A 23,867-nucleotide genomic window follows, 5' to 3' on the forward strand; every position below is an offset into this window, starting at 1 on the left:
ATGTTCCCCTTTTTCTCCTTTTCATGTGTATGTGTGTGTGATGTGTTTGCATGTATGTATATTCACATGTATGGGTGTACATGTGGAGGGGTATGCATGTACATCATGTGCACATACATGTAGCGGCCCAGTGTTGCTTTCAGGGCTCTTCCTTGGTTTTTCTTCTACCTTACTCTTAGAAGTAGGGTTTCTCAAACCCCAAACTTGCAGATACAGGTTGGTCTTACTAGCCTGTGTGTCCCCCTGGAGATCCCTGTCTCCCTTTCTGAGTCTGGAATTATAGGCGTGGCACCATGGGCTCCAGGGATCTGTCCTCTGGTCCTCCTATTTGCACAACAAGTGTTCTAACCACTGAGCCATTCCCCCAGCCCCCTCAGTCCTGAGTATATAGATATATAAAGTATACAAATTAAACATTTACTAACAATAAATTATAAACAAACTTATCCTAAAACAGCTCTTCAACATATATATTTTACCATCTATTAAAGGTAAAAGCAAATCTATATACTAATGAGATAGATGTGTCTGATTTTACATAAAGATAAATATTAACTGAATATTTGATACTGCAGAATAGAGTATGTATTTCAGCTGATTAGAACTTTTGATTTTCTAATTGTCAATGCTGAGAACACCATAAATACATAGTACAAAAAGTTGGTGGAACTATGTTTACAGCCATTTTAGAAACTGTTGGAAATTTTGTCCTAATTCCAAGCCAAAATTCATTTTACAGTATTTTTATGAAACCTAATTCAGTAAATCACCTCAGTTTCTAAAATCAGACATTCTACTATATTACAATGCAAAGATACAGTGATCTGCTCCAATTTATGGAATAGTCGTAGGAAAATACTGTCTTTTCTGCCGTTAAGTCATTGTTTCTATAAGAGCAGAAAACATGTACAGGAAAAAAAAAAACACAGTAATTTATAAGCCGCAGTTGTCTCAAATCTGAGCTGAGGTTTCCCTTGGCGCTGTGTGGTGCGACAGCGGTCACAGCAGAGCACACTCAGGTGCTCAGAACCAACGCTACAGTGACGGTGTGCGGTGCAGCATGGATGCGCATGCGCAGCAGAGAGGTGGCCAGCAGTTAGAACACTAGCCGCTCTTCCGGAGAACCCCAGTTCAGTTCTCAGCGCCCACCTGAAGCTCTCGCTCTCAGTGGTCCCACATCCTCTTCTGGCTTTCGTACCAACACGGCCATGGTGCGACAGACATACCTGCGGGCAAACCTTATAGACATAGAAAATAGCAAAATAATTTTTAATTGTCTTGTTTGGTTGGTTGGTTGGGTTTTTTGTTTGATTTTCCTTTTTTGTTTTTTGTTTTGTTTGGTTTTAGCTTTTTGAGACAGTCTCCCTGTGTAGCCCTGGCTGTCCTAGAACTCACTGTGTAGTCCACACTGGCCTTGAGCTCCCAGCGATCCACCTGCCCCTGCCTATTGAGTGCGTGGATTAAAGGCACACGCCTCCACACACATCAAAAACTAGGTCCTTGACAAGAGCCTCACCGCATCTGGCCAGCTTTCCCTCGGTGGGCAGTTCGTGTAATGGTGGTTACTGTTGGTGGCGGGAAAATAGAATGACTCCATAGATGACAGAGCAGTAAGTAGGCTGGAGATCTCTGATAGAGGCCATGAATGTCAGTTTCATTGTTTTCCTCGTCTGTAAATTGACAGTAATCAGTGTAGTTTTCTCATCGGTGCATTTGAAACTTGAAGGAGATATTTGTAAAGTAGCTAAAGTACCAAGCACACACACAGTAAGACTCAGTAACCACGACCCCTTAATCATCTTCAAGCTTTGGCCAGCATTCACCAGCATCTGCCAGCCTTACCCCATAGGCACAGGAAACCTTGTTAAAAAATAATGGGGGAGCATTAAGAGAAGCCATCCTGGAGTTGAGGAAGTTACCTCAGAAGCAACGCAGGGGATGGGGACAGGCCTGTGCTGCCGCTCCTGCACTGGGCTCTCTCTCAGAGAAGGAGCACACACCTGGGGTGTGCGAGCGCCCCTGAGGAATGTGGCAATGGTCTGAAGTGTGAGAGCGGGGGGGGGGGGGGTCTTGATGGTTGCCATTTCTGTTGAGTGTCCAGGCGCACCTGCTAGCTGCCATTTGTCTAGAGAGAGATAGAAGAAGGAAAGGTGTCTAGAAGGGCTTCTGAGAGGCTAAGTTCAGGCCCTCCGTGTCTGAGATCACAGCGGTACAGCCAGTTGAACAAATCAGAGGCACAGGCGTGTGAGCTTTGTCCTGAGAAGGTGACTGAGCTGGCCATAACAATTATGTGGCTCTGAGTATAAAGGTGGGGCAACTGTCACTGTTTGCGACACAGCTCTGGAGAGGCAAGCTAGACAGAGCCTTGGCCTGGCGAGAGGTCTCCTCACCATGGCCCCTCAGCACCCGGCTCAGATCCTGCAGTCAGCTCCAAACAGTTTCTTGTTCATCAGTTACAGTGCCAGAGGTAGAAGCCCCTGTGGGAAGCAGCCTACACCACACCCAAGTGGAGAGGTGCCACAGTCCCGGGAGCCAGTGTCAAATACAGGGCACACGTGGCAGCAGATCAGAACCCACGGCCTGTACACAGCTTGCTCCATAGGTTTCTGATTCAGCACGCAGTGTTGCCATTTCCCATGAAGCGGTATTTAAGAAATGTCTATGACATATCCTGTTGGAGAACTCCTTCTCCTGTTCCAATTCTGTTACGTTAGTGGAGTCCCAGGCACACTGTGTTTCTGGGTACCATCTGAACTTTCCCAGCATGCTTCAGTCCCGGGAGAGCTTGCCACTGACTTGAGGCGGAATATTCTTGTGGAGTTTTTCTAAGTATATTGTTAGAGTTGTTTCCTAAAATAGACCTCTTAATCATAAAGCTATTATCTCACAAATAAAGCTGCCTGCTGATTTTCATGGTAATGAGCTGTGGCTGATTTTGACCCCAGCTGTTTGTTCAGGTTTTCTCATATTGAGCCGGATCCTTAGCAGTCATTCAAAGTATGTCAGGCAATGTGAAGTGAGCATAAGTGTGTGATGTCAAAGCAGAATTCCCTTAGCAGCAAGTCACTGGGCCTCTCAAGCAGATTCTTTATCTCTTGAGTGGAAATAACGTCATCAACTCAAAATTCCAGGGACTCCAGAGCTGTCCTAGCACATCTCTGGGCTGTGGAGAAGACAGGGAGCCGGCTCCTTCAGGCCCAAGCTCATCCGCAAAGCTCACATTCAAGTGCCAAGTCTGACCGGGCATTATTATCCCAGCACTGCCAGGAGGGTAGAAACAGGCAGCCCCGATGCACAGTGGCCAGCCAGCCTGGTGTATACTTAGCAAGCTCTAGGCCATGAAGGGCCCTGTCTCAAAAATAAATAAATGTGTTCGTACCCGAGGACAGCTGAGGATGTCCTTTGACCTCCACTGCACGCACACGTGTGCACATGCGCACAGTGGCATATACACCCGGGGGAAAAGGGCAAACCTGACAGGAAGCTTGCTGGTGTACGGCGTGAGCAAACAGCTGTGGGGCACGTCCGGCTGCCAGTCATCACACTTCTCTCACTGCCCTGTGACACACCACCCTGGACTCGGAGGGCATGGGACAGAGCTGCTCCTGTGTGTAGGTATGACAGGAATTCACCCCACTCTTGCTGCCAGAGGCATCTGTACCCTACTTCCTGGAGCTTAGGGATCAGACCCTAGCATTCTTGGGATCCAGATCTGAGCCCCTCGCGACTCACTCTGCTGTGATCATGAGCTGAGCTGAAGGCCAGATCCCCCGCAGCCCGGACCCTCTGCACCCTGAGGCCTTTCCTTAGCAGACTCTGAAGTGTGCCCCCATGCTGTTAAGGAATGCACTGCCCTGTGATTGACCCAGGCTCGGGTTCAGCCTCTCCTTCCAGGCCTGTGGGTCTGAGCCCTTCAAGGAGATGATGCGGGAGCTGAAGGTGTTGCCACACCTGACTTGCTCACCAGGATGTCCTGGGGATTATGGCCTAATGCTTGGGTAGTGTCATTTCTCAGAGCAGGAGTGTCCTGATTCAGGCCCGTGGCATCATGGCCTTTTCTTGGCCTTTTTAGTTTAAAAAACTTGTTTGTTTCTGTGGGGTGGGGTGAAAGACGAGGCTGTACCCTGGTTCCTGTGCTGGCCTCACCTCCAGGAAGCCTCCCCAGAGATTCATTCATGCTGGTCAGTGTTGTTTGCACCCTGTCGCTCGCTGAGCCATCTTGTTTTGAGGAGATGGGACTGGTAGCTATGGATTAGCACAGCAGTGACTGTGTGGTAAGACCTGGAGCATAACCCTTCGCCTTGGCGTTCAGTGGCCCACTTGATTCTCACTGTGCCAGAGTGTCTTCAGAGAGGCAAGCAACTCTGCTTCCCTCTGTCTCCAGGAAAAAACCTTGTGTGGTAATGTGTACAGCCAGGTCTTTATCACTTTTCTGGAGATGCCTCACTGTGTAGTGCAGGCTAGCCTAGAACTTTCTATGTGGTTCAGTCTGGTCTAGCACACTCGATCCTCTTGCCTCAGCCTCCCAGGTGCTGGGATTCTCTCAGCTCCTCCATCTTCAAGCTGTGCCTTTGCCGTCAGGTCCCCTAGCCGCCCTTGGAAGGACTGCTTGGTTTCTGTCTCTGTCCCCAGAGCCTGTCTCTGCATGACACAGAGCTCACTGAGCTCCATCCACGAGTGTGGGCGCCTCCTCTGCAGCCAAGTGGTGTGGTTCCTTCCATCAGCCATTCTCAGAATGCCCTCATTTACTGACTAAAGCCACTGATGTCATCAGGAAGCCGTCCCCCCCTCCACTTCCCTCCCCACGGCTTACTCACTGTCTGGCAGATGGAGATAGACCTTGTTCTCAGGAGTCCGTGCTCCCAAGACCTGGTAGTCAGAAACAGGGCTCAGGGCTTCGCCCATCAGGGAAGTTTACCTCCGAAAGGCCTGTTCTGCATTTCCACATCAGGGAAGCCTAGGGGGTGACAGTTCCCAGTTCTAAAACGAGTGTGTGTGTATCTTTTTCATCTCATACCTAGAGCTCTCAGAGCACAAGGGACAAGCTGGGGTGGCAGCTAGGGCTACACAGCAAGCAAGACTCTATCAAAATAAATAAATAAATAAATGAACCTCACGTGCTTGAATGTACAGGGCACATTCAGCATTTCAAAATTAATTCCCGTCCCTAAGCTTACCATCCTTTGCACCAATGAAAACCCCTGTGCTTTGAAGGCTCCTTAATTCCAAGATCAAAACCAAGAAAACCTTTTGTTTCCTATGATCTGAGGAATTGTAGCTCCTAGGTCAGCTTCTTTTCCCTCTGCCTTTTACATTTCTCCTGTGTTTGCTGGGCTGTTTAGAGCCATCTCAGGTCCTGGGGCCAAGCTTTGTGTGGGCCAGAGCCATGTTTGTACTTTGGGTTTGGTGGCCCGGCATGATCACACAGAAGCACTCTGAATGTGTGAATGGTGCGTGTGTGCACTGGGTCCCTGTGAGTGCAGAGAGAGTCATGGCCAGTCTAGGAGATAGCAAAGTGGGGGAACAGGATGGAGTCCCACAGGGGCTGTGGCTGTGTGCAATGGGGACCCTGTCCATATATTAAAGCAGGGGGACCCAAGCTCAGAATGTTTATCTGGGCCACCAACCAGTAGGTGATTGAGAGAATTCAGGACCTACATGAGCTTGACTCCAAGCACTGGGCGCCCAGCCCTGCCCGAATCTCGTTCATAGTGAAAAGACCAGGTGACTCAGTCCAAATACTGCCCTGGCTAAGGCCGAGCTGGCCCTTGAGCCCCACCCTTTTCTGGTGACTCACATTCTTAATTCCCCCACCTCAGGCTCCTGGCCAATCCCTAATGCCCCAGTCAGTGTCTCCACTGAGAGGCCAAGTGGCATTCAGAGGGACATAGTCCAGGCAGGACTCCTGGCCCCATTCCTTCCCACCGCAGAACAGGGCCCTGCAGTTGCCCATCTGTCTTCCCTTTCTTTATCCATCTTGACTTCCATCCATAGGTTCTGCAGGTCCCTCATCCTCGGTGTGCTAGAGTCCATCTCTGCCAGGACATGCAACCCTTGCTGCACCTCTGTGGGACACCCAGCAGTTTTCTCTGCTTCCTTTAGCCCTCTGTTCTCTATTAAGTAGCATCACACCCCAACACTATCTGAGAAAGCTCCAGCGGGGGTGGGGTCTTTTTTTTCATAGTTAGAATAAGATCCGGGGCTAAGGATGATGCAGCTTAGGTGGTAGACCATTAGAACATTTGCCTGCTGTGCATAAAGGCCTGGGTTTGACCCCAGCACAGCATGTAGCCAGGTCTTGGTGGTGCCTGCCTGTAATCCTAGCACCTGGGAGATGGAGGCAATAGTTCAAGGACAGCCTGGGCTATGTAAGACTGTAAGTCAAAACAAAACAGAAAATAATAACAAAATAAAATAATTCAAAATGTCCCCTCGCCCCTGATCTCACCTCACCCCTGATCTCACCTACAAATTCCTTTGTTCTCACTGCAGAGCACCTGTCTATGCCTTCTAGGCAGCCCAGGCCACAGGCAGCCTGTTTCCACCCTTCCTTCGCAGCCGCTCCAACCCTGTGTTCCCTCAGCCCTGCTTTGCTTCTCTGCTGTCGTGGCATGGTACTTGGCTACTTGGTGACTGCCTGCCTCCTGTGACAAAGCAAGCTCCTAGTTGTAGGTGCTGCTCACACATCCGCTTGCATCCCCAGCTCCAAACCAAGCCGCCCTTGAATAGGGCGTTTGCATGCCTCTGAGTGCCGAGGGGTTTGTCTTTGTGCCTGTTCTTTCATAAACTGGTCTCGTTTCAGTGCCTGACTATGAAGTTAGCGCTCAAGGCCTGGAACTGAGATGGACTGACAGTTTTCTTTCTCCCTCACAGCTGCCCCAAAATTGGCTGTAGTCACACAGACATGAGAATGTCGGATCTCATCCCAGATGAAGCCCTGAGAAGGGCAATCGAGAGCCACAACAAGAAGAGAAAACACCACTCTGAGTAGGAACAAGCCCCCTGCCCACAGGGATGCCAGCAGCCTACCTCCACCCCAGCCTCCTGAGAGTGAACTTAGAACGCAATTCAGGGCTGACTAACCAGCACACTGCGTTTAGGGTAACACCTGATGGCTAATTGTAACTGAATGCATTTTTCAAGTTACGAACTAAAAACACAAGTACATTATATTCTTTATTTTCAAGTGCTCTGGAGTTTTAAATAAAACTTTGATAATCCTCAGCATGTCCTGTCTGTATTTCTTCCAGTGCATAAGGGGTTCCCAAGGTACAGATCTTCTTTCTTGCTCCTGCTTCTGAGTGGTTTTTATAATTGTTTCAATGGAAACGTGTCTTTGGGGTGGTAATTAAAATGGAAAAGCAGAGAAATGCGCCAACCAAGCAGCAGTTTCTGTAAGCAAAGCCAACAGCAGCATCTGGATGTGAAGCGAAGCCAGCAGACCCTCCTATGTACTTGGCGTGATTGACAGTGCTGGGTATGGATGTTTTCATTTGTCGTGAGTTTCTGAATGGTGTGGAATGTCCCAGGACCACATTCCCCAGGGCAACTGTAGGTAATGCTGTAATGTAAACTTGGCTGCATCCCTAGGAGGGCCTCAGGTGTCACATGGGAAGCCACCACATCCTGAGCACTCCTCTGAACCCACTGTAGGATACTCCTTGCTGGTGACTTCATCCTTGAGGCTCTGTCTCTACAGTTCTTGGTGTCTTCAGCAACAGGGACTTAGCTTCAGCTTCTGGGGGCAGCGAAGGGGAATAGCAACAGCCTATAATGTTTTGGGAAGCTCTTGGACAATCCTAACTAATGATTCAAAAGAGCCTTCTTATGCCCAGTGTTGGGACTTTTGTTAGTTTATGGCTCTTGGGAGGAGCGTTATCAGCCAGATGGAAATTACTCACTTGAACTCTGTATGTATATGATATGTGTATGTAAAAGGAGCGAGCAGGCCGCTTTCCGCTGCCCGGCTCGCTGCTAGCTTTACCCAAAATAATTACACAGAAACTGTATTCATTTAAACACTGCCTGGCCCATTAGTTCTAGCCTCTTATTGGCTAACTCTCACATCTTGACTAACCCATTTCTGATAAATCTGTATGCCACCACGAGGTCATGGCTTACCAGCATGAGTCTTAGGAAGGGGAATCATGACATCTGCCTCATTGCCTTCTTCCCAGCATTCTGTTCTGTCTACTCCGCCCACCTAATTTTCTGTCCTATTAAAAGGCCAAGGGCAGTCTCTTTATTAACCAGTGAAAGTAACACATAGACAGATGACCCTCCAACATCATGTGTATGTGTACACAGACCTGTAGTTTTTGGTAGGAAGATAGGACTTTTTCACACATGCTTTATGTCATTTTACGCTCATCTGTATCTATCTTTGCCCATTCCCTATTTCAAGTCCTCCATTCTTTCCTTTTGTCCCTCAAATCACTTGTGCCCTGCTATTCCCCAACCTCTCTCTCTCTCCTGTTTCCCTCCTCCACTATGGTCCCCTTTTACTTCCCTGGTTTCTGCTGTTAACTCCAGGTTGCACACTCATATCTGAAGATTTGTAACTAGGAGCCTCAAATGAGAGACCATTCAACGTTTGCCTTTCTTGATTAATATGATCTTTTCTATTTCCATCCATGGACCTTCCAGTTTTGTTTTTTCTTTACAGCTAAGTAGTATTACACAGTGTATATGCACCACATTTTCATTATCCACTCCTCAGCTGAAGGAGATCTATATTGTTCTGTTAGCTAGCTGTAGGAGATAGAGCCGCAGCAAGCTGTGCTGAACAAGTATCTGTGAGGTCAGAGGTCAAGTCCCTTGGCGGATGCTGAGGAGGGATGTAGCTGGGATTTAACGTTAGCTCCTTTGGGACTCCCCACACTGATTTCCAGAGTGGCTCTACCAGTCCCAACCCCACCCCACCCCACATCCTCCCCAGCATTGGCTCTCTGTTGTTTCATTGATTTCCCCATTCCGACTAGAGGAAGATGAAATCTCAAAAGTTGTCTTGATTTGACATTTCTCTAGTTGCTAAGGACAGTGAGTACATTTTGAAATATTTCTTAGCCATATTTTCCTTATTTTGAGAACTCTGTTCAGATCCTAAGCCCATTTTTTCCAATGGTTTGTTCTTATTTTTGTTATTTTAAGATTTATTTAATTGTTTTACTTGTGTGTATGTGTCTGTCTGTCTGTGTCTGTTCAGGTATACCACATGTATAGGTGGCTATGGAGGCTAGAAGGGGGTGTCAGATGCCCTGAAGCTAGAACAATGTAGGTCCTTGTGAGCCCCCTAATGTGGTTGCTAGGAGCTGAATTCAGGTCCTCTGAAAGAGCAGCAAGTGCTCTTAACCACTGAGCTATCTCTTTAGCCCCTCATTTGTCTTTATATTTTATTTTGGTTTTTTTTTTGACTCTTGCTTTTTTTAAAATTCTTTATATGTTCTGGATATTAATACTATGTCAGATGTATGGCTGGCAAAGACTCTCTCCCATTCCATAAGCTTCCTCTTCACTAGGTTGGCTGTGTTGAACTGTGCAGATAGTACTGGGAGATGCCGTGTAAGCTTCCAAGAGAGGGAAGCAACCAGTAGTCCTACCCAGCTCTGAACCTTACCACAACTCCAACATGCCACAGTATCCCTAAGGATGCATTAGTGGCACACATACATTGGCAGAAACCAACAACTTTTAAACCGGACTTAAGACCCAGTCGACAAGATGGAAATCATGCCTGGTGTTAGAAACCTAGCCTCCCAGGACTAGTGAGGCCATGGATATGGAGAGAACGTAAACCCACCACTTCACTAAACCAGCATCATCCCTAACTACATTCTAAATATTTATCTTTATACCCACAGATAAGGTCTCACCCCTTATCAAGGAAATTTCTTCTTGGATGGAGATCATTACAGAAAACCACAACCAATCGAAATGCAGAGAATAAGTATGCCTAGCACCAACTGATATCTACAGCACAATTCCTGCACCTAAGGCTCAAGGATCATAGCAGAAGAGGGGGCAGAAGGATTGTAAAAACCCAGAGGGCCAGGAAGATTGCTGTGGTTACGTTTCCTAGAAAGCTACACTCGTGAAATCTCACCAAGATGGTTGCCTAAACAAGACCTGAACAAGTATGACAGTAGGCATGCTAACGTGTAAGGGGAAAAGCTCAAGAGCCCTAAACCCTAGACAGAAGACTTGTCAGCTCAGGAATGAGAAGAGTAGGAGAAGCAGTCTTCCCACAGGAAAAGTCCCCAGTTTACACCAAGTGATATCATATGCATATAACTAATCTTATATGGACTGAGCAGGTATATACACACAGATGTAGCATGAATAATAAAAACCCAGAAACAGATATTGGGGTTTAAGCAAAGATCAGAAAAGCAAAACAGCCAAGCCACTAGAAAGTCTTACCTCTACCAGGGCTGGGTGACTGCAGACTGAGCCCTGAGCCTCTGTCTACTGTTTCATATCCCCTCTAGTGCTGGGATTAAAGGCATGTGACTCCCTAGAACTGGGATCAAAGGTGTGAGCCAACACCACCTCCATCTGTTTCTTCATTGATCTCGCGTAGCCCAGGGTGGCCTTGAGCTCACAGATCTGCCTGTGCCTCCCAAATCCTGGGATTAAAGATGTGTGACACCACTGCCTGGCCTCTAGTGGCTTAGTTTTACCTTCTGATCTTTAGACAAACTTTATTAAAACATAAATAAAATACCACTATATATAGACATAAATATAAACATAACGAATAGAAGCCCTGAGTTTGAGAGAGGGCAAGGTGGGGATGCATGGAAAGGATTGAAGGGCAGACACAGAAGTGGGGGAAATTATATAAGTATATTTTAATTAAAAAGAATGTTCCAGCCCTATCAGAATCTGCAGTAACAGGACTAAGATCAGCGGGGACATGTGTCTGACAGAGAGAACTGGGCCTGGTGATACACACCAGCGATCCCAGTACTCAGGAAGATTCAGAGCTGGAGACCAGCCTAGGCTGCCTAGCAAGACTTTGTCTTCCATGAATAGGTGAATGACAGTTAGACTCTTCCATCTCATTCTGATTGTGTAAAGAGTGCTGGTCCGCTGACCCCCTCAGCATCCCTTTTAATCTACTGGACTGCTTAATTAGGTCCTGGGAAGCATACACTGTACCAGGAGAGCAAGAACAACTAACACTGGCTGATGTTTCTTGAGTACTGAGTGCGTACCAGGCCCTCATGCTTTAGGTGTGTATCAACGCCCATCATCTTCCAGCCCACTGAGTGGCCGCCGTTCCCACTTTCCCGCACTAAGACGCAAAGACATTGTCAAGAGTGACAGCTCAGACGGGACTGAGTTGGGACCAGAATTTAAGGTCTGGACCCTTAATCTCCTGCTCCCTTCTTCCTTAAATATTTACTTAGTGTCTGAAAATGTGTTCAGAGGAAGGCAGACTGGGGAGGAGAGCGGGGAGATGGGAGAATGAGAAGTGCAATGACACACGGATGAAGATGCCATGACTTTGCATTCTAGAAAGAAGTTAATAAATAAAAACATCCAAAGCCACATTTAAAACTAAAACCTTTGTAAATAAATTAATGCACACAGGAGTGAAAATAAGCCTGATTAAAATGCACCCAATAGAGGTGTGGCCTGCTCAAGGTCAAGGCCAGGAACTGTAAACAGGCCTTTGCAGTGTAAAGCACGCTCTAACAGGCGGTGGCAGAAATGTTTAACGCATTTTCTTAGGATTCAAAATAAATAGAGACATTCCATTTCCTGCAACCCGGGAGATTGTGAGTTTCCTAATGGGCTTTATCTGAATCGGGCTTTCCTGAGGAAATGACTATGTTTAAGCCAGAACAAACACACTTCTCTTGGAATGTGACTCTTTTGTGCAATACTTGGTTTAACACATAGGAGCCAGCACACAAGGCTTGCCTAAGATTCGATGTCCATCTTCCCAGCTCTTTCCAAAGAGAGTTCTGTATATTGCTGCAGATACTTTATCAGCTGGAAAAAAATCCAAAATAACACCATTCCTCTTCCTAGCAAGAGTTTGTCTTTGCCAGTTGTAGGATGTGGAGTGTGCACTGGTTTCTCTCTCTCTCTCTCTCTCCTTCCTTCTTTCCTTTCTTCCTTCTTTCTTTTTTCTCACTATGTATATATCTTTGGTTTGACTTGAACTAATAAAGATCCTCCTGCATCTGCCTTCCAAGGGCAGGAATTAAAGACATGCACCACCACACCAGAGGATCATTTTCTTTAAATAACCTGATTGTCAGTCACAGTTTGACACGTTTATTACAAGAGTTTCCAAAAACACTGAAACTCTTTCTTCATAATTCTTTCATCTTTTTCCTGGTGTGTGTGTGGGGGGGGGGGCTATTTGTTATACCATCATTCGAGAGGCTGAGGTAGGAGAATTACTCAGTGGCAATCTCCCTAGTGTAACTCTGCCTCAGGAGGAGGAGGAGGAGGAGGAGGAGGAGGAGAAAGAATCTTGTTTGGAGTGGAATACACGTCTGTAATCCCATTAATTTGGAGGCTGAATCAGGAGGAACACAAGTTCAAGGCCATCCTGGCAGTTTACCAAGCCCTTGTTTCACAATAAAGTGAAAAATGAACGGGACGTGCATCTCAGCAGTAGAGCACGTCCTACCCGAGGCACGACCTCACGCTGCGGGTGCAGATCGGGTACAGCAGCAACAGAATCCAACACAGAAATCCCCTGAAAGGGAGCAGTTCCTAATCAAAGATGAGATAGGAAAAGTGTGTTTCTTTCCAAGGACAACTCCAAGTCCCGCTTGTGATGGAGCGAGGCCCTGGGAGAGGCCTCACTAGCTCTATCTTTTGGGTGAGCTTTAAATATTACCAGAAAAACCAAAGCTTAGACAGTTTCCCACTCCCCATAGCAAACTTCACATGGATGCTCCAACTGGACGCTGCTCCAATAGCAAGTGCTATCCCAGCTGAAATGCCGGGCTCAAGGGAACCATTGAGACCACTGCCTTCGGGGTGTCACCCAACTGATCCTCCTTGGACCCCCAGAGGTTGTTAACGCTCCAGTTCACAGGTGATTAAACGGAGGTTCAGTTTTTATCCCTTGCCCGAGGTCACACGGCCTTGTGATTGGTTAATCCCAGACAGGAACAGAGCAGCAAGGGCTCACACGATGTTCCGTGCCTCCAGGGCCCACGTCTCAGCAGCTAACCGACTCCCTCTCTTAACTCCCTCACAGTGGTGTCTGAGACCAGCCCCCAGCCCCAGTCTGGTGCCTGAGTTCTCTATTTGTTGTGTCTTTTCTGCACAGACCCTCCTCCCTTGCCTCACGTGACTCTCCTCCAGTCTTTAGGGGCTCCTGATTCTAATCTTGCCCTGCCCATGTTAGTCTTCTGAATCCCTATTGGATAGTGCCCTGCCCACATTAGTCTTCTGAATCCCTATTGGATAGTGCCCTGCCCACGTTAGTCTTCTGAATCTCTATTGGATAGTGCCCTGCCCATGTTAGTTTTCTGAATCCCTATTGGATAGTGCCCTGCCCACGTTAGTCTTTGAATCCCTGTTGGATAGTGCCCTGCCCACGTTAGTCTTCTGAATCCCTATTGAATCGTGCCATTTTGCATCTTCCTGCTCTTCGCTGCTACGTGCCCAACATTTCAGCTCCCTCCCCGCCTCCTGCTGCGGTTTCTTTCAGAAGGGAGTTAATCCTCAATACTGCTTTCCTAGTGACCTGCACGGGGGACCTAGAGCGCATCCGGTCCAGTTCTAGGCTTCATCCATAAACACTGAAGATTCAGACATTTCCCTAAGTTCTTTTTAACAACTCTAACATCCGTGTTACGTTTACAATGAATTGGTCTTGGAGGAACTCCTCAGGCCTTTGGAAGGAGAGCAGGGACTTTAGTACATTTGAAGCGAATGTGTACACTGGATACTTGACTGTTATTCAGTAAATATTTGCAAGGCCTACTTTATGCCGTGTTTTGTGCTAGTCTGGAACGACACTTAAATTCCCCTTCCAAAGGGCTTTTCTTAGTTGGCACAGACACTAAAACAATTAAATTCCAGTAGCTCAGTCGTAGGGCTCTTATCTGGCATGTTAAAACCCTGCATTAGATCCCCAGCATGCATAAAAGAATAAGCCAATTCATTTTAAGAGTGATATAAAAATAAAGGCTGACTGTGTAGCTCGGCTGATAGAGCACTTGCTGTCACAGAGGCGGGTCTGGGTTCTAGCCCAGCCAGCAGAGTATAAACTGGCTGTGATGGTGCCCGCTTGTTTTAGTGTACGTTAAAAAAAAAAAAAAAAAACCTATTCTCCTCATACACTACATCCCAACTGCAGCCTCCTCTCCCTTCCCACTTCCACTCTCCCCCAGATCCACTGCTCCTCCATTTCCCTTTAGGAAAAGAGCAGACTTCCCAGGGATATCAACTGAACACTGCATTACAAGATGCAGTAAGACTAGGCATAAGGCCAGACAAGGCAACCCAATAGGAGGAAAAGGGTCCCAAAAGCAGGCAAAAGAGTCACACACACTTCCACTCTTAGGAGTCAAAACCCCAAGCGAAACAACCACTGTGTGTGTGTGTGCAGAGGACCTGCTGCAGACCCACGTGGTCTCTTCATGACTGCTTCCGTCTCTGTGAGCCTAGGGAGCCCTGCTTAGTTGGTTCTGTGGGCCTTGTTCTCCTGGTGTCCCCCACCCCTCTGGTTCCTACAATTCCTTCCTCACCCTCTTCTGCCCAGTGTTTGGCCAAGGGTCTCTGTATCTGCTGATGGCGCACACTTGTTCTTCCAGCACCCAGGAGGTGGAGGCAGGAGGATCAGGAGTTTAATGTTCTGGTTTCATGTTGAGTTTGAGGCCAGCCTGGCCTACATGAAACCCTGCCTCGAAAAGGAATAATAATTAATCTTACCTATCGTTTCTTTTATTCTGGTTGTTGGTGGTGGTGGTGGTGGCGGTGGTGGTGGTGTGTGTTTTAAACTGTAATGGAGTAACAATCTGATGGTTCTTCTGCATTCCTAATGTCATTTAGGAAGCTTGAACTCAGACCCAAGGGACAGCTTCATCATTCAGAAGCTGGCAGAACAGCCAGAATTTAAGAAAGGCATGAAAGGAACTATTAGTGGGGACTGTATCTGTGAACAAATACAGAATTGGTAGAGAGTTTCTTTAGTTCTGAAATAGTGTCTCTTAAAGTAGGTCAGTCCGGCCTCAAACTCCCCAGGCAGCTGAGAATGACCTTGAACTTTGCTCTAGAGCACAGAGATAACAGGTGTCACCTCACCCAGTTAGAAGCACAGCTGAGCTACATTCTCAACCCCAGAATTGGCTTTAAAAACCAAAATCAGCCCGGCAATGGTGGTTCACACCTTAATCCCAGCACTTGCGAGGCAAAGGTAGACAGATCTCTGTGAGTTTGAGGCTAACCTGGTCTACAATACTGCCTCCCAATACTGGGATTAAAGGTGCGTGCTACCACCACCGAGAAACCTCTTAAATCTTATTATAGTTCCCAAAGTCCCCTGCCCTAGAACCTTCCAACTTTTCCCCCTACTAATATTAATGACCCCTTAGTTGGTCCTTTTAGGGTTCTCATTATTTTGCACAAAATAAGCTGTTTTTTCCCCTCTGGAGGCAAAAACAAATGACAAACAAAAAAGAGTTCCAATTCCTTTTCTCAGAGTACCCACGCTCTATCACCCCCAGCCTTGGACCCAGGCTCCGTCACCCCCAACCTTGTACCCAGGCTCCATCACCCCCAACCTTGTACCCAGGCTCCATCACCCCCAGCCTTGTACCCAGGCTCCGTCACCCCCAACCTTGTACCCAGGCTCCATCACCCCCAGGCTTGGACCCAGGCTCCATCACCCCCAGCCTTGGACCCAGGCTCCATCACCCCCAGCCTTGGACCCAGGCTCCATCACCCCCAGCCTTGTTTTTACTGTCCTCTGGACTCCTAGTCAGCACCTCTGCAATGGCAGTCTCTCAGGCCTGGAGGAACGCCTCCTCCTGTGGTCCCAGGCATTGGAGCTCTTTCCTAACTGTGCACCATTTATGACAAAAATTGACCCCTGAATTGCTTCCTTGCATAACTGGTATACTGGTGGGTTTTTGTTTTGTTTTGTTTTGCTTTTTTGTCTGAGAAAGGGTTTCTCAGTAGACAGGACAGTGAGTTCCAGGACAGGCTCCAAAGCTACACGGAGAAGCCCTGTCTCAAAAAAACAGAGAGAGAGAGAGAGAGAGAGAGAGAGAGAGAGAGAGAGATTTAGGAAGTTGAATTGGTATGGGAAAATGTGGAAAATATTCCACTTTACTAACCAGGAACTGGAATTTCACCTTCCCTACAAAGACAAGGTGTGATTTTAGCAATGCTATCACTTTATTAACCACCAAAATTATAAATATCTTCATACTACGTTCTGTTGCTGTGAGGATACATTTATGAAGATTTCGTCTCTAGAATAACCAATTAGGGACTCTGGTGGAGTTGTGGTAAAGTTCTTGCCTAGCACACATGAGACCCTGCGTTCACCCAGCAGCATGAACACACATGTGTGCACACACAGACATTAAATATAACTTAGTTTGCTCTGACCATCACAGGCACACAATGTGATTTCCCTCGTCCATCTTTTGTTAGTTTTGCTTTTCCAGACAGGGTTTCTCTGTGTAACCTTGGTTGTCCTGGAGCTCACTCAGTAGACCAGGCTGACCTTGAACTCAGAAATCTGCCAGCCTCTGCCTCCCAAGTGCTGGGATTAAAAGCATAAGCCACCACACCCACCTCCCTCTCCTGGTCTTTAATACAATCATCCAAGTAACATGTTTCAGGCATACAATCACAAGCAACAAAGGACACAAATCTGTGGGCATCCATGGCCCCTTATCGTGTGAATTGTGTTGTCAGGAGAAGAAAGAAAAGAGTGCCGCTTGCTGGAGGACCAGCCCGAGAGATGCACCGCCGTCTGAGGTGAGTCATGCAGGGCCTTTGAGGAAAGCACCTGAGGCGGGGGAAGAACCGCAAGAAGAGCCCGAGGAACAAAAACTGCATTTCACTCCACCCAGAACAGTTGCTTTTCCTGCTTGTCGGTGAAAAGTTTCCGCACTCCTATAAGCCTCTCTGCTGACGCAATAATCCAAATCGGACTAAATCAAACTGGATTAGAAAAAGTCCAGGTTAGATAGGTACAACGTTCCTGGGTGGCCTTCAAGCCCGATGTAAAGGAGGAAGACTGGAAAACCACGAGTTTGTTCTCTGGGGGCAGTTTAAATACCCTGTGGGTGTGGAGTCTGGGCTGAGGCAGCTCCAGGGGAAGGGAAGGGGGCTTGGGGTGGAGCTTCCTTCTGAACATTCTTTGGATGTGTGGAAGGCAGGGCCTGGTGTGATGCTTCCACCCAAACAGTCAGAGGGGAAAACTTTGTCATTTGTGGGCCACCTGATAGAGTGGGGCAAAGCGAGCTCTTGTGTTTACTAACGATATTTATAGATGACCTCAAAGGTGGGAATAAGCAAATGTGAGGAGGGCCAGCCTGTTAATAGCTGAAGCCCTGGAGGGTCTGTTGCAGCAACTTCACTCCGTTAGTGCCTCAACAAACACCCATACACAATATCAACACCAGAGGAGAGTGACCATGCTCCAGGTCACCAAATTCAGAAGGTTCCAGCTGAGGGAGCGGCTCAAGGTTGTCCCCTGCTACACAGCAAGTTCGAGGCTAACCTTGGAGCTGTAGGATTGTGGTAAAAAACAACAAACAAAAAACAAAGAAGAAGGAAGAGGAAAAACAAGGTCTGATATCAAAGCAAAAATTCCAGGTATGCAAAGAAACAAAAAACTGTAGTTATGATGAGGAAAGATGCCATAGAAATAGATGAGGAAATGACACAAACGACAGAGTTAGCAAGGACATCAGGCAGCTGTCGAATGCAGATACCGCAAGCCCATAGATGTAGAGAAAGGTGTGAGAATGTAATGAAACACCATGGAGAAAAACAACAACACAATTCAAAGTTTTAGATATAAAACGGATACTGACAATGAAAAATGCCTTGGAGGGATGTGCTAGTTTTAATTGTCAGCTTGGCATACTGCAGGAAGAGAGTCTCAGGGAAGGAGTGTCTCCATCTGGTTGGTCTTCAGACAGTTCAGACAAGACAATGAAGAATCTTGATTGCAGGATTAAGGCGCGAAGGCCCTCCCACTCTCATTGGTGCCAGCCCCTGGCAGGGGATCCTGGATTCTGTGAGGATGGGGAAAGCTAGCTGGGCAAGCAGAGTGTATCCTCTGCTCTTGACCATGGATGGGGCGTGACTAACTGCTTCAGGCTCCTGCCTGCCACCTTGAATTCCTGCCAGTGGTGGACTGTATAACCTGGAACTGTGAGCCAAAGAAAACCCTTTCTCCCTTGGGTTGCTTCTGTCAGGTGTGTATCCCAGCAACAAGAAAGGAAGCTAAGACACTAGGGGGAAGCAGGAGTCTGGTGCTACAATAATAGAAGTGGGGTGGGGGGGTGAGAGCATAAGAAGAACAGAGCGCCATTGAACCCCAACGCACCAGGCACCCTACTATACATTCACGTGGACCTTACAGAGAAGACAGGAAAACAGGGAAAAAATGCTTGAAGTGATAAAAATACAGTATTTATTAAAGCGACTACCAGATCTTACTGATAACAAACACTTGTCTCGCATAAAACTGCCTTCACTTCGTGTTTCAATATCTTATATTCATCTTCAATGTCATGTATTCCCTTGTAAGCCTATGCTTTTAATATTTTTATTTATTTTTAAGCAATAGCTCTCGAAGCCCAAGCAGTTTCCGCATGCTCCTGCTGCTGTACCTTCCCTGCCATGATGGACTATACTCTGGCACTGTGAGACAAAAAACAAAACACAAAAAAGCCAAAAGCTTTCTCCTTTAAATGACATTTGTTGGAGTGTTTGGTCACACAGCAACAGGACAAGAACTAAGACAAGATAGGGTAGTGGAAATAAATTTTATATGGAGATCTTATGTAACAGCTTCCTCTGAGATTAAAACATTTCATCCTGCAAGGAAACCCTTAATCGGGAAGGAAAACAACTCAAATAGCCTCAGGAAGTCCCTGAAACTGACAAGATTCACCAGGCTCCTCTTGGCCAGAGTAAGCAATAAAGGATGGGATTCTTGCCGGGGGCAGTGGTGGCAAATGCTTTTATTTCCAGGACTCAAGAGGCAGAGGCAGGTGGATCTCTGTGAGTTCGAGGCCAGCGTGGTCTACCAAGCTAGTTCCAGGACAGCCAGAGTTACACAGAGAAATCCTGTGTCTGAAAAGAAAAATAAAAGAAAAAGGGCAAAAAAAAAAGGAAGATTATACCAGAAGAATGTGTAACTAACACCATTAAGGTTTCTCCCAGACTTGAAGTATTGACTTCGATGAGAACTCCCCTGGCACATTTTGCATCCATTAGTCCATTCATCCAACAGCCTGGGTGTAGATGAGGAAACTGAAGCCAAGACAATCATCTTGGCCAAGGCCAAGCAAGCAACAGGGTTGAACTAGACCACACACACACACACACACACACACACACACACACACACACTAAAGCAGGCACCAGTATGCGGAGGATGTAGCAGAAGAAAGCTGCTTGAGTGGAACAGGCCACAGAACAAATGTGGAAAGCCCTTAAGGGAACCCCATGCATTCCCAGCCCAGCATCTCTGCCCATAGAGGGAGTCCCCAACCTGTCTGGACTACTTTTTTTTTTTTTAAGTGGGCTTGGCCCATTGTGGCCTAGGAAGAGTCATAGGAAGGGGATGAGGAATGGAAGACAGGAAAACACATCCCAGCCCTCCACCCTGCATTTGCCGATAACTGCTCCTTGGGTCCTTCTTTCTGCTTACTTATTTGTTTGAGGGTTTGATTATGTAACTCAGGCTGATCTTGGAAACCCAATAACCCCTGCCTCAGTCTCTGGACCTTCAGGACCTCTTCTTGATTCTGTGATTAAAATTTGAGTTTGAAATTTATGCCCTGGCAATGCTGAAGCATGTATGGGTGGCCCATATATGGCAGTTCTGTCGAACTTGTCCATGTTGGGTTTCACGGTCTATGTTGATGAGGACAACTGACCAGGTCTCTTCCTAGGTTCTGCAATTAAATGGAAGGTAAATGTGTGCTTTAGGTTCCAAGCCACATTTTTGGCAACCAGTGCCTGGTTTGTCATCTCTTAGACAAGAAATGGGACTTTGCCATTAACAGGGAGAGAAGAGCCTACATCATTGATGCGATTCTTCTGCCAGATATCAGAGCAAACCCGTGACTACACGGTCCAAGGCATGGGGAATACCTGAAAGGCAAGCACAGCCCCTAGTGTTCCCTCATGGCAGACCAGTGGATTAATGTTATCCTACAGAAATAAGATCATCCGTGGACTCTCTTCCCTTTCCCCTCCCTCCACCTGCCTGCCTGTCTATCCCAGCCAACCCTAAAACAGAGCCTCGAAGGGCCCCCTCCCTGTGTACCCTGCTCCCTGACCCAGCGTGAGGTCAGGACTCACTGTCATGTGTTTCTGCTGCCCTCCCAAATGTCATGCCTTTCCTGCCACAAGGGACAGATAACGCCCGATGAAACTCTTAACCAAAACGAAGCTTCTTCCCTCCGTGTCCGTGACAAGACAAGAAATCAACACTCAGGGTTTGAAGTCGCCCTCCAATCCTCCACCCACTGAGAGGGAGGCTCGGCTAATATTTCGGTGTGTGTGGCACAATGTCCCAGACTGTGCTTCCTAAAGATCGCCTGTTTAGGTGTTCCCATCAGATCTCTGTCTCCACATGTGCCTTACTCACTCCGCTGTTTGGAATGACATTAACTGGCCCACGTTTTAAAAGCTTTCTCCTAAATAATATACACGGAATTACCAGAATGTCAGTCAACATGCAGAATATGTGATATAGTAGATTAAATCAATGCTTTCCCTTTTTTCCCTTTCTCCTTTTCTTTCTTTCTTTTTGCTTTTTTTTTTCTTGCACAGGATCTTATGTATGCAGCTTTGCCTCAAATAAATTTTTTGGGGGGGTGTTTTTTTGTTTTGTTTTTTGTTTTTGTTTTTGGCTTTTTTTTTTTTTTTTTGGTTTTTCAAGACAGGGTTTCTCTGCAGCTTTGGAGCCTGTCCTGGAACTAGCTCCTGTAGACCAGGCTGGCCTCGAACTCAAAGATCCACCTGCCTCTGTCTCCCGTTAAATTCATTTTGTAAATGAGAGACTGACCTTGAGCTTCTGATTCCCACCCCCCCACCCCCCCCCTCCTCAACCTCCCAAGTGCTAGGCTTGCAAGTGTGTGCCACCACAGTTGGTTTATGGAGTGCTGGAAGGGATCCAAGGCTAGGCAAGTGCTCTACCATGGCTAGTAACATGAATGTCAGGCAAGCACTTTGCCAAGCTTTAGCCCCAGTCTGGTGTTTTTGAGGCACCTAACATCATCCTGACTGTCTGCTCTAGGGCTCTTGCAGGGCTGGGGCCCAAACCTTGCCCACTCACCAGGGCTCTCCTGCAGCCCTCTCTCCGCACTCTACCCAGCACCGAAACTAAGAAGTCCCTTGAGAGCCTGCTGATGCCAGTGGGGAGGAAGTGTTGGCTAGCCATCAAGGCGTGCTAGCCCGCCCACTGCGGCCAGAATTTCAGCGCTGACTTCCACAAAGAGTGGTTTGTGCTGACCAGTTCATCTGAGTTCCACATGAGACATGTAAGCCAGGCACATGCCTTGTTGGGGAGCCCAGTATTGCCCACTCTGGGTCCCACCACCAGAGCTCAGTTGTGAGTTTCAGCCACCCTCCCAATCAGTGAACATGAACTCACCGGGATGTCCCTATGGGCTGTGGTGAAGTAGGTGACATCCCCCGCCAGCCTTTGGCACTTCACAAGGAAAAGACAGCTTGAGTCCCAGGAGCCCGTGCAGGCTACAGATCTATTTTCCTCGTGGCTCTGTTTGCCTTTGAAGTAACGCGTGACTTGTATTGAGCACCATGTCGAGGGAGGCTGTTTAATGTCAGCCAAAGAAAACAAGCTAAGGTGAGCTGACAGCTGGCTCGTGGTTTATGATTCACCCGAGGACAAACTGAAACCAGGCTGCTTTCAAGGGGCTGCCGCCGAGGGTACATTCAATTCCCAGACGGGCTTTTCCCTGTGGGGCCTGGGCTTACCACATCTCCTAGGTCACTTCGGCTCTGCGAAGGTGGACGCTCAGAAGCAAGGTTTGGGGAAGTAGAGGGTTCTTTGAACAGCTGGACCCCCAGAAGCCAAGTGCCAGCTTCGCTTTCTGACGGGTGGTAACCCGAGGTGGCTTCCATCAGCTTCTCCCCTCGGAGCTTTTGAGTGGAAGCGCGGTCCTCTACTTTGCTTCCCTCTCGGAACTGTATCCAGGTTGAATGGAACACGGCGCAGAGCGCGGGCGGGATCTCTGGAGCAGGGCTTATGAAGTTGGGTTGGAGTGCATGGGTGGAGGCCTACCGTGCTTTCAAACAGCAGGGTCCTGCCCTTGAGTTCACCAGAATGCGCGAAGACTATTGCAAAGTACCAGCCTGCTTTGAAATGGGATAGCTTAGGGGTAGGGAGGGAGGAATCAGGACTGGGATGAAGTATTGTGAGTTAGATATTGATTCAGTGCCCCCCCCTTCAAGATGCATAGACTGGAGTCTAGGCCCCCAGAGTGGCTTACTGGGAAGAGGGGGGACTTTTTAAGAAGTGAGGCCTGGAGGGAGGTCTTCAGCCCTTAGATGAAGTTGTGAGTACCCGTCTGTCTCTTCCTGCCTTCCTGTTCCAAGATGTGACTTCTTCCTTCTGCTGTTATCCACGATGAGGTGACAGAGCCAAGCAGAGAAGGGCGGACCCGTTCTGTTTATACTGGTGTTGAGATCTATGAACTGGATAAACTCCTTTGCCCTACAAAATGAGCGTGTCTGCGGTATTTTGTTATAGTAAAGACAAGTAAATGCATAGGTTAATTTTCTATATAAATGCACAGACTCTCCCCATGTAACTTGGTCTTTTTCAAGATAACCGTGAAAGGTTAATTGTGTTTCCAGGTCAGTGAAATCCTTCAGGAGACAGTACTCAGGAAATACTTTACGGATTGACTTGGCAATGAAAAGGGACTGATTTGGAGAGGTTGGAGCAAGCAACAGAAGTCCAGAAGCTGCTCCCCGGGCGGGAAGGATTGGGAGGGCAAAGATCAAACAAATGAGAACACAGGTTCCTCCTGGGGATTCCAACAGAAGGACCCAGGAATAACAGTGAACACACGTTTCCTGTCTGGGTCTTCAGGGTCTGTAGAAATATTAGGCGTGTCACATGGCTCATTTAGGAAACAATGGGCAGCGGAAAACTCTGTTTTAAAGAGAAAAGAGAGAAAAGGAAGGGAAAGAAGAGGAGAGATAAGAAAAAGCCAAAGCATAAGTTAAAGAACCCAGGGACAGTTAAGTCCCAAAAAGCTAGAAGGAAGCTGCGCTGAGATTTAGTAAACTTTTCTAATCTGAAAAGGGCACTGTGGGGTCTGGATGGAGTCATCTCTGCCATCTGTCTTCGTGACTTTTCCCTTTGCTGTGACTAAATACCTGAGCAAAGCAAACCAGGAAGAAGGGGTTTGTTTTGGCTCACAACTCATAGGGGGAAGGCATGGTGGGTAGGAGTATGAGGGGCCGGTGATGTCGCACATACTGTCAGACAGGACTCCCGGTGTTCAGTTCCCGCTCCCCTTTTTAACCATTCCAGAACCCCAGTTACAGCATGGGGCTGCCCACACCCCAGGTAGGTCTTCCCACCTCAGCTCGCCTCTCCTAGAAAACCCCTCACACACGCCTGTTAGAAGCCTGTTTCTCCAAGGATATTGGGT

At 47.5% G+C, this 23,867-nt stretch overlaps 1 protein-coding gene and 1 long non-coding RNA gene across 3 annotated transcripts in view; one reads left to right on the top strand and one right to left on the bottom strand.

The window, feature by feature from the left end:
• Nsmce2 (NSE2 SUMO ligase component of SMC5/6 complex) overlaps positions 1-7,224 on the top strand; it is a 209,547-nt gene extending 202,323 nt beyond the window's left edge. For both annotated transcript variants that reach the window (XR_014998034.1, XM_048457151.2), the window contains one exon: positions 6,874-7,224. Coding sequence is in view for 1 of the 2 variants with exons in the window: in XM_048457151.2 (XP_048313108.1) it covers positions 6,874-6,991 (118 nt within the window). In the remaining variant the exon portion in view is untranslated. The remainder of the gene's footprint in view (positions 1-6,873) is intronic.
• On the bottom strand, positions 563-22,900 carry LOC146891089 (uncharacterized). Its single transcript, XR_014998035.2, has 2 exons — positions 21,836-22,900; positions 563-1,238 (listed from the first exon to the last, which is right to left on the bottom strand). It is a non-coding gene; the product is annotated as an uncharacterized LOC146891089 (long non-coding RNA).
• Between the last annotated feature and the right edge of the window lie 967 nt (positions 22,901-23,867).

This window comes from Myodes glareolus, chromosome 19, assembly GCF_982192425.1.
Source record: "Myodes glareolus chromosome 19, mMyoGla1.1, whole genome shotgun sequence".
In the NCBI taxonomy this organism is placed as follows: Eukaryota; Metazoa; Chordata; class Mammalia; order Rodentia; family Cricetidae; genus Myodes; species Myodes glareolus.